The sequence below is a fragment of the Osmerus mordax genome, chromosome 1, assembly GCF_038355195.1.
Source record: "Osmerus mordax isolate fOsmMor3 chromosome 1, fOsmMor3.pri, whole genome shotgun sequence".
Taxonomy (NCBI): domain Eukaryota; kingdom Metazoa; phylum Chordata; class Actinopteri; order Osmeriformes; family Osmeridae; genus Osmerus; species Osmerus mordax.
The window spans coordinates 17,452,563-17,471,154 of record NC_090050.1 but is presented as its reverse complement, the minus strand read 5'-3'; the positions used below and the strand labels follow the sequence as shown (position 1 = coordinate 17,471,154).

Genomic DNA, 18,592 nt, shown 5'->3' with positions numbered 1-18,592 from the left:
TTAGAAGAAGGACAAAGCTTGTTCTCTAAGCATCAATCTCTTCTTCTTCATCCTGCGGTTTTGAAACCATATCTTCACCTGTTGGTCGCTGAGATTCAGGCGCTCAGATAGCTCCCTCCGTCGCTGCCGGGTGATGAATTCATTCAACATGAACTCTCCTTCTAGCTCTGCCAGCTGGAGTTTGGAATAGGGTTTACGCTTCTTTCTGGTTCGTGTATGCATTGGGTACCACGGAGCACCTGGTGATGAGAATGAGTGGAGCGACCAAGCGAGTGAGAGAGAGAAAGATAGAATAACGTGTGTGTTCAATAGGCCTACATATTACTAAACAGTTTCAAACAGTTCACATTTTCTACCCATGCTGACCTCGAAAATAATAAAAGCACGAATACGCATGCAATACTTTGTGCAATTGAAATGATTGCATTCCAGTGGTGTGAGTGGTTTTCCGAATGATTTAAAATAAATATCAAGTGAATACACAAAGCACTTGTCTTGTCGACTCATTTTGTTAAGGAGACAATAAATCTCACTACTTAGTCACGTTGCGTCTAAACCTGCAATAAAAAAATAAAAAAACATAACGGTTTCATAACAACTATGTAAAGACATTGCATCAACTAACCAAACAAATGCTAATTAGACTCCATTAAATAAGCGAATGTTATGCAGGTGTATTTCTCTGCTGAGATTTTGCTGGAATTGACCGTCGATTAGCCGAGTTTGATCATTTGGCTAATAATCATTTCAATCCTCAATTATTTAGCTTCTTTGTTCTCCTGGTAAGATCTAGCCATTCTCATTTTCTTTTTACCACAAACAATATCTTGATTTTATGGTTCTGAAAGGGTTTACTAGTGTATAAAATGCTCCGCGTAAACGAAATTATGAACCCCTTCGTAAATGCTTCCCCTAGCGGTGCCCATCCCAACATGCAAGCCTCACGTCAATACAGGCGACCTCATCTGCATTGAAACGAGAAGCAAATAGCTAATCTATAAAAGCACCAAAAGATCATACAACATTTTACACATGGCATTCATATGTATAAATTCACACTCACTTCCGCCCACTGTTGCGTTTGGGACATGATTGCCAGGGGATGTCAGCGCCTGTGCGATGCCGGATGAGGATTTGCTCCCTTCATTGAGCAGCGATGAACTGGAGTCAGATTCGAGAGACTGACAGGATGGCGGATCTTGGTTTAATTGGTCGTTGCTGTAGTCGTACTTAGAAAAGGTACCGTTGTTTGTCATCCCGTTGTGCAGATGATCCACCGTTATGGAGGAACAAGACTCTCCTCTTGTCCTCTCCTCGCGCTTGAGGTTTGAGCTTTCGCAGATTTCTCTGTTACCACCACCGTTGGTGTAAAAACATTTGCCTTCATCTTGCCTCGTAATTTCGCATGTACGGTTGAAAGAGGGGTTAATGGACATAGGACTGCTAAAGTAAGATTGAGGATATCCATTGCACGGCTCTGACGGGGTCCAAGGGAGGGAGCATACATTGTCCCTTCTTGGGTAGGAGAGTGAGGGTAGACCCGCCAGTTGTCCACCGGACGCTCTAAAGTTTGGAAGGTAAAATGTGTCTCCCGTGTGGATGTTTACCAAAGGTCCCACAAACCCGCTATTAAGAAGATTATGCTCGCCCATTTCGGCGGGCCCGACCTAGAGGTTCTAGTTTATAGCAATCTGACATTTAACATAGTTAGACTGTGCAGGCCTCGTGATTGGTCGAACCGGGGCCACATGTCCCAGCCAAACTGCGTTACGGAAGGTGCCACCCACTTCGTCCATGTCTGACCAAACAAAACATTAACTTCTGTTTTACGGAATTTATACGCTTTTTAAATATTCTGTAAACATTTAATGAGCTTTTCTCTTTTTTTTTGCTGATTTCATCTTGTGCTTCAAATAGAAATGTTTGGTAATCTAATTTTAAGTTGTCACAATCCATAGGCAAAACATGATTGTATACATTATTGTTCACTGTCTTTTACATTGTATTTAATAGGCTAGTAACACGCAGCTAACTAGACACGATGTTCTTTTGTTTTTCTCTTCAGGCCAATATACAGGTTACATTGTTGGTGTGCAAGTCTTACTCTTTCTTTTAAAGCAAATTACAGATGAATTGAATGTCATATAAAGCTGTGATGCTGCACTTTACGGGCCTGTTTTAGAGAAAGACTGCCTCACTGCTCATTCTTCACAGCCATCCTCCTCTCGTATTTACAGTAACAGGGTCAGTAGGTTGAAACCGTTGACTCTGTAAAAATTGAGACTGTCTGCAGTTAAGGTTATTTTAAGAGCGTACATTTCAAATAACACCCGTGCTAAGGGAAGAATTTCCACAGATATCAAATTAAACGTTTGTGACCATGCACTGGGACACTTTTATAAACTTTCAATTTGTATGTGTTTTAAAGGCGAACAACGGAACTGTGCGCCATGGATCTAAATTAATCACAAAAACCTTGATACTCTCATCAATTGATTTGTAGCCTATCTTGATGCCCCTGTTTACGTTAGATCTAAGTGAGAGTTAAGGTGTGACTATTACAAAGATTGGCAGATTGGTTTTGGGAATATACGGTAGTTCAGAATGGGCCACATTGGTGGGTTTGTTACTTGTTCATTGTTTTCTTAATTTTAATGGATAAACGTTAAAACGTTATGTAGCAGTGATAGGACAACGGAGATGGACAACGCTACATAAGCACAAAGACACATAGCCTAACAAGTTCATGATCACGACTGCGGGCTGTGAGTGACTATGTAGGCTATGTCTGGAATGGCGTTTTGTGCAACCAACATAAATAAAGTAGGCTATAGGAATTATTGAGGCTCTGCGGCAATGTAGCCTTAGGATAATCTAATCTAATATTCGCTTAATATAGACCGTATGCATAATATCTGATTATTTTATGACTGATGTCAAAATTAGAGATGGACAGTTTGCTTTTTGATCTGAATTTCAATAGGCTAAATAAGGCTTGAAGGGGACATATGAATGATATATATCTCAAATAACATGAGCTATCTTTTCATTAACATATGCAGGCTAGGGGCTGCATCTATACGCACAGATTTGAATGCCAATGTATAATTTGCCATTATTGCACTGTGTCTAACTTAATATTATATTCTTAATCGAGTAGTGAACACGTTTTACTGGATACTATTAAAGACATCTTATTTGGTCTTCAAATACCGTGACATTATAAGTAGGCCTAAAAATAAACGGACTGAATTTGCCTAATTTTGTGTGGCAATAGTTTAGTTCGTAAGAAGTCTAGTGCAGCATAAGAAACAGCCGATGAACAGAGGGTAGGCTATTAGCTAAAACAAAACAGAATGTCTAGCCTATATTTGTAGGAATAGTGGCATACTTGATTCCATTTTGGTGGCCTGTTCACATTGCTATAAATAGGTCCTGAAAGATTGCAAGTATGCCTGATAAAGTTACCTTCGACCACGAAATAGAAGATGTGCAACTCTTGCCGCCTATATTGTCAGCTTTTGAAAACATTCAAAAAATGATGGACAAAAGTAGGCCTATGTTAAAACAACAATATTCATTCTTGTAATGTTTGAAATAAATTCCATGATCATACTGTTGCAAAATGTGAATCTTGAATGAAACTAATTTTCGTTGTTCCTGCTCTTTAGGTGAAGAACTCAACAATTGGTGCTGCGGCAGTTCAAGGTCACTGTCTAGTGCATTGCTGTCTGCTTTCTCATTGACACGGCTGTCTTGAAAACCCTCGCCATGTCCCGGCGACGCTCGTCTGAACAAATAGTTGTTCCTTCAATGAGTTCCAATAACAAGTAGACATAGCTATAGACCAATTGTTGAGCTCCAGAAAGTCCAGCAAAATAAGCAAATGTGTTACTGCGCACAAACACATCATGATATGTCAACATTTTATTTAGGAAAGTGGGAGCTGTGATGATAGAAATGAAAAAGATGGATTAGTTATAGATTCGGTAGCACTGTAAGCTAAAAACCAGGGGCATATATTTAGCCTATAGCCTAATTGCACGGGTTGACATTTACATTGAAACAATTACGTTTTGTAAGATATGTCATTACTTATTTGTCCAAATCTTTGGTCACCTCAACACCCCTGCCTAAAGGTTAGTGTCACCCACATTTGAGAATTGCCATTTTGACATAGTCCTGGGCAAATTGTTGACATACATGGGGTAGGCCTAACTATTCTGACGGTGCCTATAATGTATCTTATCTGAACTTGTGTCCAACAGTTTAGCAGTGCTGTCCAGTATTAGGCCTAGACTACAAAATAACTGTATGTCATTGAACATAGTTATTGAAAATACTTCCAATTGCAGGTATATTTGCTTATATGCATTTTGTATACTCTAATATGATTGTAACTTGTAGTAGGCTAGTCTTTAAGACATACTTTATGGCAAACGTAAAGCCTTTTATAAAAAAGATAACCTTGATAAGGCGAGGGTGACTGTAACCATACCACTTTGTATGTCTATGTGTGTGTTTAGGCCTACTTGAGCAAGAATGCTCAATTGAAAGTAGGCTACATAAATATGTGAATTATGTTTTCAATTTTATTTTGACGAAGGAATACATCGTTCACCTGTCGGTTAACGTCCGATATTGGAGTGAATCATCTGCCTAACGCTCTTCATGTTATGTAAGAGTTCAAATGAAGTGTTACGCGAGTTTCGTGTTCAGCTGTTCAGGATAAATATCCCTCCATTATTTAGTTACTTTGGATCTTGCAACATCAGCACTGACAGTTGTTTCATGTAGGCTAGATTGAGCCAATACAAATACAAGGCCAAATTGTTAATTAAAACATGGTTTGACCTAGACGAGTTTGTGTTTGCATTGTGGAACTGACGAAAAGTTGAGTTGATGTAAGAACCTAACCGCAAACCAAGCAAAATTACGAACGACAGTGAATATAGGCCTATTGTCGTCGACTTCCTGCTATTTCCATCTATTCACCAGCAGAGGCTGTCATCCTCCTATTCACAGTTCAGGACACTCATAATTAGACCAGCTAACTGGTCGACTGAACAGTTTCAGAAGCATTCCTATCTCAGCAGTTCTAATTTTTGAGACACTTCAAGATCATTTATTTGAAGTAAACCTTGACTACCACTATCAAATACACATGTGAATTTAGAGAATATGTTCAAGAAAAGACCTCCGCATTAAACTTGAATTAACCTGTTACAGGCTTTGGATATTTAGGGCGTGAACCAAATACATATTTTGTAACCTGGAGTAGACCAGAAATTCACTGTTAAAAAGTCACTCTGACAACTTGACCATGCATGCAACTGTTAGAATATGGTGTTAAATAAGCAAAATAACTACATTTTACTAATAATATTAGTCAAATTATACAGAGCTAAATATTCAACCGTTTTTAACCAACACAATTTTACTACAAATGATATCACGAACCCACTTGTGTGTGTTTGTTAGCGGTGATATGTTTGTTGCCCCATCAATGGAACTTGAAGAATTTCGATCTAAAATTGAAGTTACCTAACCTTTTGCTTTTGCCTTGAAGGCCTACACACAAAATAATTGAAGATAGGCATCACGGATGTGTAACCTCAAACAACGTAGTTGTTTAGCATAGCTTAAATGGTGAGGCTATAAATCCACACAAATAACATGGCGCACTGGCAAATGTATATACTGAACGGGTGTTAGGTTCTTGATAGGATAGGCCAATACAAATAGTCATAGGTACACATTGCCTTAAACTAAACGTATACGCTCGTGTACATACCTTGAAAATTGTTTTATGGGTCACGTCTGTTTTCCTTTGAAGCAGACGAACACATCGAAGTAGCTTTAAATCTTCACTTGAAAAGAGCAAACTTGTCGGAGTCAAATGTGATGGATTTGCAAGATGATTGCGGTCTAACTGTTATCCACGCTCAGAAAACCACACACTCCAAAAGATGACTGTGTACGTGTGCAGGAGGCCATGGCGAAATGATTTAGTAAAGCAACTAACCAACACATTTTGTGGTTAGTGCTGAACGAATGAGCAGGCTTTCAAGGAATCTCAGATGCACTGATTATTATATATTTTTCATTAATTCAATTAATAAATTCCCAAACATGGTGTCTTACCCCAATCGGCCAGAAAGAGGTGGCACAACCTCCCATGTTTGCAATGCTTTAGCTTTTGTTATGTCAAGGTCAAAGTGACTATAGCCAACAGTCATGGTCAAGGGTAGGCATGTGACGTAGGGACAAAATAGACGAGTAACTTCGAGTCTATTTAATCAAGGCTATATTCCAAATCAGACAACATATTTAGCAAATATTATTTGTCTTAATCTTGTTTACCTAGAACGCAATATATCACAGATTATTTAAATAATTTATTTTGAATATAAAATAACAACCATATAAAAACCAACCATGCGCTAATAGCCAACTGGGTAACATAAATTAAAAAGCAATATCCCAAACTGTAGCCTTTCCTTTATCATGGAATCTCGGAGCTTCCAGAAGATTGATTATTATACGTTATTATATACTGTCGTAGGTGTATATACAAACGTTGTGTACGCATAAGGTTTCCGTCACATAATCACATGTAGTCTTAATTATGATATGGTCAGATGGGGGAGACAACCAACAGCCTATATTTTTTTTAGGGCTCTGTGTAAAAAATTGAAAAACACCGCTTGTCACCAGTCTTTCATCCTCAATGTTGATGGCGTTTACATTTATCTTAAGACAATATCCTGGTCCCCATCGGGAAGGGCAGTCCTACATAACTGGGTTACAAAGGGTTATCTCTTCACTCTTTTTATGGACAGATGACAAACACCGCTGGAACCTAACCCTATCCCTAGATAACCCTAACCCATCCCTTCAACAGTTTTTGAATGACAATCCCCCCCCCCCCCCCCCCCCCGCGCGCTTGTCCACTTGTTTTACCTAATACCCTCCCGAGTAACACTGCAGGAGGAACCAAAAACAAGCAATGCAGAGCAAATGCAAAAAGCACCAATGGCACTTTCAAAACCCTTACTACAGCTGGATAGGCTACCTAACTTTCAAGGCTGTGGGCCCACATACTTTTACTAAAAGGAACGCAAACCTTAGATGAACGAACGATTCGTTATAATCTGAAAGCTACGGTAGAAAATATGAGGGAATGCCTATTTCATTCAGAATATTCGTATTTATAGTCCATGAATTCCTCCATAGGCCTGCTATTTCAAATTAACGAGCAAAATTGAGAATAAGATTAGATTTCAGCACGTCCATTACCCAGAAAGCAATAGTCTTGCCTTAAATGTAGGCCAAACGATTTGGGTCCACCTAACGCCTAATCCAGACGTAAGAAGCAGACTGAGATTTGTACTGATCTTGGAACAACATTGGTTCATTGAAGGGATGGGACTATTGACATTACCAATGACACTGGTGAAACTGAGATGGCCGAATAAGATAGACAGGCCTGAGTAAATTGATCATTTTGACGTGTTGGGGATTAAGGTAGCCTATTTCATGATCAATACAAATAGACAGATTTCATGAAAACACGCGCGACTGACATTGACAGGTCATTACATTTTTTATTTATTTATGAAACACGTTTTCACTGAGTAAATTTCAATCAAACACCACATCACAGTTCAAATGGTGCACTAAAGATGAGCAAAGGTCCTACAATGGGAGTGCACAGCCCGAATGCAATAAGACCTGATACTGTACAAACCTTTTATTAAAGGTTGTGCATTAATATGCAATACCGTTAATATTCTTATTTTGAATACAGTCATTCCAGTTGCATGACAGTTATATCAAAAACGAACTCAATTTAGGCTGCAAGTCCTGTCACACGAGAGAACAACAGACTAATTAAATAATAAATGTACGACACAGACAATAGCAGCCTTAAAATTAACCTTAAAATCAAACTAAAACGGCAAAATAAGTATAGGCTTATAACAGTAGCCTTTACATAAGCGTTGAGTTTTGAAGCGTCCTAGCCCAAGCGTGGAAATGTATATGCACAGAATGACGGCGTGAAATTCTGTACCCTCGGCAATGTTTGCCAGCGTCAGTTTATTATTTTGGTAATAGGCTACTTTCCGTACTGGAGGACCATTCAAAGGACAGATTTTCAACGATCAATATATATATATTCAGTCAGATCTATAGGCTACAATAATAAAATCCCGTTCTTTGAATACCAAGTGCATAAACGTTTGGTGAGATTTCTTACAAGAGCGTTCATGGTGGAAAGTATGAGTTGCTAGAAATTTATCAAGTTGCATGCATGTGGGCGCTTGGCTTTGATTTACAGACGAATTTCTTCTCTTTTACTCGTCGGTTCTGGAACCAAATAGTAACCTGACGTTCGGAGAGGTTCGTGGTGGCTGATATCCGTCTTCTCTTGTCTTTGGTGATGAACTTACTGGCGGCATATTCCTTTTCTAGCTCCTTCAGTTGGATTTTAGTGTATGGAACTCGCTTCTTGCGACCTCGCCGGTAGCTGCTGACCTCTGATTGCAAAGGGACGACATCTGATAGAAACATAAAAACAGTTTAAATTAAAGACTCGAGAAGATAGAACTTCGGCACTCTGTCTGAATTGTTATTTTTTGCATTTTGGTATCATCTAGAGTACAACGATTCTTGAATGGAATCGGAAACTATAGGCCTAAACCTACATCTGGGGCCTTCCAGACTCGTTTAAACTGGACATATAGTCTCCACTTGTTCAGCCATATTGTAGACAGAGAATCTAACATGGCCTACTGAAACTATAGTTAAGTCAAGCGTGGAAGGCCCAATTTCTCCTAAAAACAAACAGGCTTTTAAACGTGAAAAAATCACACATTTGCCGACAGTTACACACGAATGTCTAAATGTCAGTCGTGTCAACTGTTACATGAATGATAAGCCAATCAATCCAGGAATTTGGTGGCTATTCTTGACAAGACGGAACTTGATACAGATATTTAGAAACACTAAAATCTAGCCTACTCAATAGTCCAGTGCCTACATGCCAACTATAACACACTAGACCAGGATCCGAAGGACATTTCAGTTCAACGAACTCACAGCAAAGCAGGACAGTGTCCTGATAGACATAGTTTGACTTAAGAATACATTCATTTTGTGACAGGTGGCTTGTGACAACACTAAGACACATGCGGTCGTAGACACACACACACACACACACACACACACAAACAAACAAACAAACACACTCCCCCCCCCCCCCTCTCTCTCTCTCTCTCTCTCTCTCTCTCTCTCTCTCTCTCTCTCTCTCTCTCTCTCTCTCTCTCTCACAGACGCACACAAACAGGAGTTTGGCCTAAACACATATGATATTAGGTCTACTAGATTATAATAAAAGCAGCCTCGTCAAGACCATGGGATGTTATGAGGCCGTCTTCTCACAAAACAATTAGTATTAGTCTAGTAGGCCTATGAACACATAACAACACGATCAAGAGGTTCTTGGATTTGTAATCTGCAAAATCGTTAAAATGAAGATGCATGGCAAACTTCAAGGTTCCACTCCCTGATTGGATTGAGCCTTCCAGGGAGATGGTGAAGGGCTACGGTGTGGAAACTATTTGAATGATCTGTCCCTACAGTAACGGAATACATTTTTAATCCGATTCACATAATAAACAATGTCTTCCCCAGCTGTGACCAAATGACGAATATAAACACACGTAAAATAAGAGCAGGCCATGTGTAAAAACATAGCCTATGACTTTTAAAATGATTGAAGCGTGGGCCACAAACACGCGCACATGCAGGCTCTCTCTGCTATTAGATTACAATAATCGATATGACTGTTGAAATTAAACTGTTAAGCCTACATCAAGCATTAGACTATCCAGACAGTTTTTGTAATTAGAAGGAAACACATTTCATACCTGGGAAGGGCGACTTCCAAAGATGTGCTGACTGAGTTTGTTCTTTGGAACAGTACACCTGTCCATCCCAGCCATTTGATAGAGCCCAGTGCTGATAGCCATCCATGGGTATCAAAGTCTCATGTCTTGGTTCCGGGTGCGCACTGATACCAGGCACCACTGATACGTCCAGGTAGCTTGGGACAGTCTGATATGAGCTGGCAAAACTTGGGTAAAAGGCAAATTCCTTTGGACGACTTGACAGTTCTTCCGTGGGCAGCGCCGCGCTGGGCTCTGTTGAGTATTTATCGGTGGTGTGATAAGAGCACTGCTTCTGCTGTAAATTCACGTTATGGGTGTGCGACAACCGACACCCGTAATAAGGGCTTCCGAACGGGTAACCATATCCTAGGCTGGTGTTTGAGGAAGTCTGTGGAGCGGGGCATTGTCTCCCCATGTCCTGAGGGTTTATGTCCGAGTATACAGAACTTTGGTGGGCAATGCTGCCTGAGTGTCGTCCCAACGTGGTGTGCGAGATCAGTTCCCTGCAGTGGGTAGCAGGACAATTCCCGCTCAGTCCCTCCATGGAATGGTTTTTATTCTGATTATTTTCATTCGGGCTTTTTTCATATACGTACATAAAGGTGTCCGCCCAGCGTGGATGCAGAACCATCGAAGTCGTCATATCACGGGTTGCCGATGCTTTTTAAAAGTCGACTACTCCGAGACGGACACCTCATCTCCAAACACTTTTTTACGCATGCGCATGCGTACCGCCTAGTACCCAAGTGTCCACTTCATTATTGAGATCCTCAAACACGTGATACCACAACAAGGCAGATATGGGGGTGGGTAGGCTATAGGTGGTGAGAGACGCATCTTTTTGAAACAACATTTGGTGTAGGCTCAGCAATGTTTCTTGATTGCATTTTAAGCTTCTGGATATAGGTAAGCAAGAAAAGGTAAAAAGGCTGCTCAGGAGACGTAATTAGAAGATATAGCCCTAGTTTAAGGGTGGAAGGGCGAAAAGAGTATTAGCCGCCACATATTTAACCAAATAGGCTACTGAGGATTTCGGATTTGTGGTAAGATTGTCTACATGCATTCGTCTTTTTTGACGTGGACCATGTAGTCTATAGGAAATACGTTTTGAATCAGTCAAAAAGCAATTTTAAGTCCCTAAAATCTCGGAGGATTCCGTTATGCTTTAAACCATACTCAACCATAGGCATGGTTTAAACTTCCAGTTAGGGACAGAGTGCTTGTGTGTATCATATGAAAATTGAGGATTTAGGCTACTAGTCAAACTAGTCATATTATCATTAGACAACAGACCATTTTGCAAAAATCTGATAATAGCCCACGACAGGCTACTGGAAGAAATTGAATTAGAAAGTCACGTTTAAAATTGTTAATGGTAATATGACAGATGGCATAGAAGGGACAGATAAAAACTTTGTACAATATTCGGCACTAATCAAAAGCGGAATTTAGGCTAGGTCTATAGGTGAGATAGTTTTCATGAAATAATTAAAATTTAGTTGACGATCAAATGTCTGATAAACATTAAGGAAACTAAGCTACTGTGTAGAAAGGATTAAAGTGGATGAACTACAGGCCTCGATAAACAATCTGTTCTCGGTTGAATGTCTCAGTCACAGACACTTTCAATTTCTTATGTATGCTCAGTTTAATAGTCGGAAATTGTGGTTTGACTTAAAAAGCCACTGTCATGGCATTTCATACTATAGCCTATCATTTTGGGCAACCAATTTAATAACGTTTTAATTATCGTTTGGGGAAAACGATGAAAATGTAGCCTAATGATACTCTTTTCGCTCCACAAAATAAATACATGTGTGTGTCTTTTGGCCTAGGTTATTCAACGCCAGGCCTATATTTTTTTCATTCAACTAGTAGCCTACATTTTTATTTTTTTATTATTGCACAGTACGCTAATCCATTTGCATATGCATTTGACAAACACAACTACAATACAAATAACTTGAGGCTCAACTTACTCAAAATGTACAAAAAAGAAACAGACCTTATGCAGACACATAATATGATGCTTCACGCATTGGGGTTCAAAAAACTAGAATGAAACCAATCATATTCATTTTGATATGACTAACTAATAACTTTATCTACAATAACGCAGGAAGGATAACATCAACACATAGCAAATGATGTCTGATCATGCTTAATTGTAGAAACCAGGAAGTCCAAGGTCAAGTTAGACAACACAGACAAACAGGGTCGTAATAGGTCTAGACAGACTGAATGAACTTCACACACACTTTGTGGACTTACGTGAAAACTCGATGCAATTAGAGCTATAAATGACTTTTTTGGGTAGGTTAACATAACCCGACCAAAAGTCAGCTCTTGCTTTCTTCGCTTACTAATTTTAGAAATAGCACAGCTTTTGTCTATATGTTAACAAGCCTAAACCATAGACCTATCTTGATTTATTAAAAGTAGCCTAAATATATCGCTTAAAGGCTATTTCAAACCACTTGAACACTTTTCTGTGATTGCGAACATTCATTATAACCGTGGCTATCTTACCAAAGGGCAAGATTAACATTTACACTTTTATCCTTTGTCATATTTGCCATGTATAGGATCTATCCTATGGGCTACACGTTTACCAACTTGTTTAGGCTACGATTTGTTGTAGCCTTTTTATACATTTAGCAAGACACTCCGAAACTTGATAAAACGGCCACAATGTAGGCAAGTCTGGTCAGGAACTGCCAAATTAATGCCGCTCAATGTCATGTTCCTTTGGTAGCCTATTTGTTTTATATGTTCTCAGTTTAGCTTGATTTTTACGTTCTTGTTTCCGCTGCTCAATCAAGCATCCAGCTCTCATATTCAAAATAAAATTAGATGCACATGGGATCATTGTCTCTAAATTATAACATTGTGTCTGTCATTTCTGACACAAGCCTAGGCTATATAGCCTGAGGGAACTGAACTTGAATGAATGTTAAAACGCACGTTAGCCAAGACGCCAGGTAGACAATGCCATGCCCATAATACGCTACGTGTTCACAATAGTTGTTACATTTCTGTAACCCTAATCCTAAAAAGGTGTAATGGAACCGTTGAATTAGCAGACCCTTCAAAAAAATCGAAACAATAATGCATTGTAGGTCTACTCTCTCACCTGAAAAGAGAACGTAAAACCGACCCTGAAATGGGTGCTATGTGCTTATGTTGTTTGAAATTAGGATCGAGTGCTAATTATGTTTTAAGGACGTAAGCATAAAGAAATGTAATGGCCTAGTGTTAACATAAAACATACCAGTGGTAGCCTTTTGCGTGAACTCCCTGAACAATTCACATATTCCCATTTTAGTCCTAGCCGATACGCTTTCAGGATCCACTATCCATAACCTTCCAGTAAGCTAAATATCGTTTACAGACAATATAGATTAATTGAAAGTAATCTGTGGACTATTCCACAGATCCATTTCCTTTTAAATAACATAAAACCGTTTTAAGGACATTTTATTACCACTGTATCCTTACTCTTACCCACAGATGCAGTGCTGAATAACAATGGCATGTTTGCCTAATAAGATTCTCAACCAAAAGTCCGATTGGACATGAGAGCGATAGACACTACTAAACGTTTAAATGAACGTGTTTCAAGTGATTGTAATAAGATATATGTTTGGCGACAATATGTTTGAAAGGAAAAATGACTGCAAATGTGACTGATTTGCTATAATTGTTAGTTTATTGTTAGTTTACAATCTGTAGATTCATGGTCATGAAATTCAATACATTAATTTGCTTTTATTTTTCAACACTCAACCAAAACTTGGGATGCTGTGATATGAAGTATGAATAGACTACAGCAAAACACATTCGAGATTCTTCACATTTAGCGTTTTTTTCCATGACATGATCTTTTGTGCTTTCGTTCACTCTTATGTTCTTGTGGAAGCCATAGGCTACTGAAACATGGTTATACCCCAGTCCCACCAAAATATGTTCCGGAAATGAAGACTGAACTAATTGTTGCATTACACATTGTTATGAAATCTTATCATTTCCTCGAGGCTTTCATTTAGGAATAGCTTACTGAACTTAGATTAATATTGAAACCTGTGTTTAAAAAATTGACAATGAAAATGGCAGAATAAGATTAACTTGATGCAATGTCAACATCACAGCAATGTGTTAATTAATAGGTTGTAGCCTGATCCAAATAGGTTGGCAGCGAGACCCGTCACATCAGCAGAAGTCCAAGTTCAAGTTAAGAGAGACGTCCACTGCTTCTATCCAGATGGCTACACCAAAGTTACAGGCCTTTTTATTCCACCTCCATATTCATTACGTTCCAGATATATCCTCTCTCTCATAAGATCAAAAAAGTATGTCTGCAATGAGGAAAATTCCTCGGCCTTTCTAGTCTATGTATTACCTGGGGGGGGGGGGGGGGGGGGGGGAGACATATACAAATATACAAATGAATCTGCTGATGAAAGGAGACAGGGATATTATATAAAAGAAAATGCGGTCTCATGGTTGGAGAAATGTATCCATAGTTATCATAACTTTTATAACATGATGTTATCATAAATCATTTGGTCAAAGATAGACCCCAAATTAGGCCATATAAACATCTTTTATGCACCAGTGGAGATCAGATAACATAAAACCATAGGTAACATACTTTGTACAATGAATTAAATACCTTCATACAACTTTGAAGGACATTAAGGTGAAACCAACATTAAAGCAGTAGTGTTTGGTAAACCAGCACTTAAGTCATGGAAAGTTACAGATTTAATCAAATGCAAGGACACATTTTTTGAAGTGGCTGAGCTTTTGCCCAGGCCAACACTCTGCATGCAATGGAAGCTTGTTAACGTTTTTAGAGTAGGCTTAGGGTTATTTTTTAGTAGCCGCTGAGGAAAGGCTACTGTGAAGGCGAGTTTGACACTAAGACAAAGGAGCAACAGGGCTCAACCAATGATGTAAACTGATCACTCTGACAAGAAAAGCAACCCGAGTGTGTAAATAAAACCGGTTGAAATCCAGCACTTAATAGTCAAAATAGGACATTGTGATCAAGTGGTTAAGTGAGACTGATGATTTTGACATGGGTGTTTGAAACCTGCAATTTTCCGTTTTCAAAAGCAAATATGATGGTGATGGACATAGGATAATTTGCGATATTTGAAGATTAAACATTACACAACAATACAAGAGTAGTTGAAATATCTGTCTGCCTCTGCTCTGTCCATCTGTCGGTCTGTCGGTTAGCTGGCCGTCTAGTTTTAAAATGACCTGATGATGGATATCGTTTAACTTTGACGTACGCTTTTACAAAAAAGGCTATCTGTAACTATTTGTGAAACAGTTTTGAAGTTTTGAACTTTTCAAGAAGATTTCAGACTAAACTAATTTGAAGTCAGAGATGAGCCATTTGGGTTTAGGATTACACGTTTAACAAGTGTGTACGGACGCAAACTTCTATTCAAAACCCTATTGAGCTTTATCTGACATTAATATACTTACCTACAAGCTAATTGATCATAGGCTTATAACACAATTGTTTGAAGTGAAGTAGGCCGACCTCCCTGCATTCTTCCCTCACCAGGTTTCGATTCAGTTTTGTAATTTAACATTCTCATTCCATCATCACTGGAAACCCATTAATGTTTTTGCACTTTGTAGCCTCTTACTAACGCTCTAACGGTACAGGCTGTATTAAATAGTGAGGATGAAAATGTAAATGCATAATAAAATTAGTTTTGAACTCTACTCTGGGTCTAATATTTGGAATAGCTTGCTATGAATATTTCTTGACAGGGTTTTTAATGGTATTTTGGCCGACGGCTGAGGAATGATTCCGTCTGCGCTGCAAGAGATAAACTAAGTTCAAGTTCAAGATTGTCAACTCCCAGACAGAAGAAACAATTAGTCTAGTAGTGCATATCGCCATCTAAAACAGATATATCCGTATCACGACAGTAGCCTCCAAATTTACGTAATCCTTACACAGGCTTCTGATCATTTTCAGGTGCAGGTTGGGGTTCTTCTGAGGATATCAACACTGACTTAAATTAAACACATCTAATTGCATTGGTTTACATATATCTGGAGCTTAGCTCATGGTAAAGGACAAATTTACACATTTTACAGAAATCGAGACATAACCTAGACCTATCTAACAGTCAAAACATCAACATTCTGCTGCAAATTTATTTTAAGAGTAACCTATAGTTAAAGGCTACATTTCCAGACACTGTTTGCTGTAGCCTGTGATAATGGTGGAATTAAAACAGAGTTTAACAATATTACTACACTGAAAGCACATCAATTCAATTTGTTGTCGTAATCAGTTGCATTGGTTTCAACGTATAAATCGTCCCCCAATTTACCCATCGCAACACGAACAAAAATGACATTACTAAAATCCATGTGCTAGACCAGAATCGTGGGCTTTGTGTATGTTTCTCTCTCAAAAATATAGTGAATTTCTTTTTAAATAATTGCACCTCATAACGTGCAGAAGGACATCATTGTAAATAATCAATATTTTATCTCAGGAAAGTCTTAAAATGGGGTACGTGACAATGTCAGAAACGATTGTTACAACATGGGAAACATACTTTTCTATTTGGTAAGTTTAAGTAACATATGCAGAGAAGCAATCTGTGGAGTTTTCGTCATGTCAACTGTCGACAGCGTTTTAAAATGGAAATGTAACTTTATTTCCGGTGCAGTATGAAGCCTATCTCTACAATGCTCCAAAACTTGGAATGAGCCTAACTGTTTATGTCCACTTGTTAAACTGTTGATCTTTTGTTTAAATTTAAGCATTCCTTAATTTGTCATGCATAAGAATGATGCATTCTCTGGTTGTTATTGTCATTTTATTTGGTGTATGTATGTTGTTTTCTAAAACCAGAAATCCTATTATTGTTAGTAAAGTCAATGAATTGCATTTAATGACTACATTAATGATGAAACGAATACCCTGATTCCGTAAGTGTACATTTACATCCAAATGCAAAAATAGTTATATTATTTGCAGAATGTATATGATATATTTGTTCCTTTATAAAACGATTTTTCTTTATACTGTATGTATCCTATGCTGTATTGAAGTCAGACTCTCAGACTATTCGTCAGTTTACCATTGTTACCATTGCAACCATAATCACTTTAACAAAACCTTGAAACCATATTTGTTTTGACTTTGAGATGTTCAAATGCCAATCCCATCATGTAATTGGAATCTATTTTTAATTTAACATTTAAAACATGTTTTGCATCTAAGCCAAAAATAACAAAACATTTCCATTCTGTGACTTACCTATGTGGTTGGAAATATGTGGAAAATTGTGTTGAAAGGTTGTTCCACCAATGATCTAGGTTAAATTATATTTACACAATGAAGACTTTGGTAAAAAAAAAAAAAAAGAACTGTTGTTTTTGTTGTCAAATGTTCTGTGTACATACAGTAACATACTAAAAGCTATAACTATAATCAAGTTTAAACAACATCAACATTTGTTTGCCTTTTTACTCCAAATACAGTATATATGCAAATAATTGAAAACTATTTGGTCTATTGTGGAGTTCAGAGTGGTTGGAGCAAACATTTACAGTATGGCAATTACAGTTCATGCAACAGCAAGTAAAGGAACAAACATAGGATCCAAAATATAAGATCCTTCTCATGTTGCTTTTTGTTTGAGCAAAATCTTTTCAAAATCTTTTGGAGAAAGTTGAGCCAACACCCAGTCCTCGGATAATTAACAAGGATGCCAGCATGGGTGGGGCCACCTCTTGCGTCATGAAGTTGTGTTGAGTAAAAATTGCCTCTTCTCTCTTCAACCATGGTCTCCCCACAGCATACACTCATTCCAATATTATATTTATTAGTTTTTTTTTCTCCACAAAACCTTTTCCAGCATGTCTTGAATGATTAGTTTAATCACGAGCTGGCCTCGTGATTCTAAATCTGTCTTCTAAAGGGTTAAGAGCTAAACGTTTTGCTGATGCCTGAGATAGCAAATGTTACACTTACTGGAGTTATTGCCACCATATTCTGGCTAACACCCACGTGCACACAAACTTATTAATATACCCATGAAACAGTGGCAAGAGATACATGAAAATAATTGTCTCTGCTAATGGTCCAGAGAGGGTATGTGGTGGAACGAAATACAGCTATAGCTGACAGGATGCCATATTATGCCCTCCTTCCTGTTGTCAAACCCACATCAACCTTATTGTTCACACTGTCCAAGTGACAACCACTTCCAGAAACCTGGAGTACTTCAATAATTATTGTTGGGCTGAATGAAGTAGAAGATATGTTTTGAGCATAATTAAGAACCTGATACTTTATTTTATTTTTTAAATTAACAGTTGTATTAAATCTAAATAATATCAAAACTGGAAACAGAAAGCCATTTTATGAACTGTATCTACATAAGAAAGAGCTTTTTCATACTTCAAGTGTATTTTCCCTACTTATTTTGAACTTGTCAGAAAACATCAAGTAATTGTTTTCAAGTGAGCTGTTTTGGTAATGTTAGTAGGGACCCCAGTGACTGTGATGGTGGAATAACCGGGGTGATATTTGTTGTAATGACGGCAGACTGATCGACTGAAGACTGATCGACTGATGGCCAGCCGACACT

The 18,592-nt window shown here is 38.3% G+C and overlaps 2 protein-coding genes across 2 annotated transcripts; both read right to left on the bottom strand.

Moving 5' to 3' along the window:
• Positions 1-1,652, bottom strand: LOC136947978 (homeobox protein Hox-C12a-like). The gene is made up of 2 exons (XM_067242224.1): positions 1,091-1,652; positions 1-263 (listed from the first exon to the last, which is right to left on the bottom strand). Exons 1-2 carry the CDS (start codon positions 1,650-1,652, stop codon positions 1-3), a joined length of 825 nt encoding a protein of 274 aa, XP_067098325.1.
• Positions 1,653-8,301: 6,649 nt separating this feature from the next.
• Positions 8,302-10,596, bottom strand: LOC136945677 (homeobox protein Hox-C13a-like). The gene is made up of 2 exons (XM_067239649.1): positions 9,933-10,596; positions 8,302-8,561 (listed from the first exon to the last, which is right to left on the bottom strand). The coding sequence occupies exons 1-2, from the start codon at positions 10,594-10,596 to the stop codon at positions 8,302-8,304; spliced, it is 924 nt and encodes a 307-aa protein (XP_067095750.1).
• Positions 10,597-18,592: the final 7,996 nt, after the last annotated feature.

What these genes read in the sequence shown, in the direction of transcription:
- LOC136945677 (XM_067239649.1), bottom strand. Translation starts at nt 10,596, where the DNA reads ATGACGACTTCGATGGTTCTGCATCCACGCTGGGCGGACACCTTTATG. An exon ending in TTGGAAGTCGCCCTTCCCAG is followed by an intron (nt 8,562 to 9,932) that starts GTATGAAATGTG and finishes TGTTTCTATCAG; the next exon opens with ATGTCGTCCCTTTGCAATCA.
- LOC136947978 (XM_067242224.1), bottom strand. Translation starts at nt 1,652, where the DNA reads ATGGGCGAGCATAATCTTCTTAATAGCGGGTTTGTGGGACCTTTGGTA. An exon ending in GCTGACATCCCCTGGCAATC is followed by an intron (nt 264 to 1,090) that starts ATGTCCCAAACG and finishes CACTCGCTTGGT; the next exon opens with CGCTCCACTCATTCTCATCA.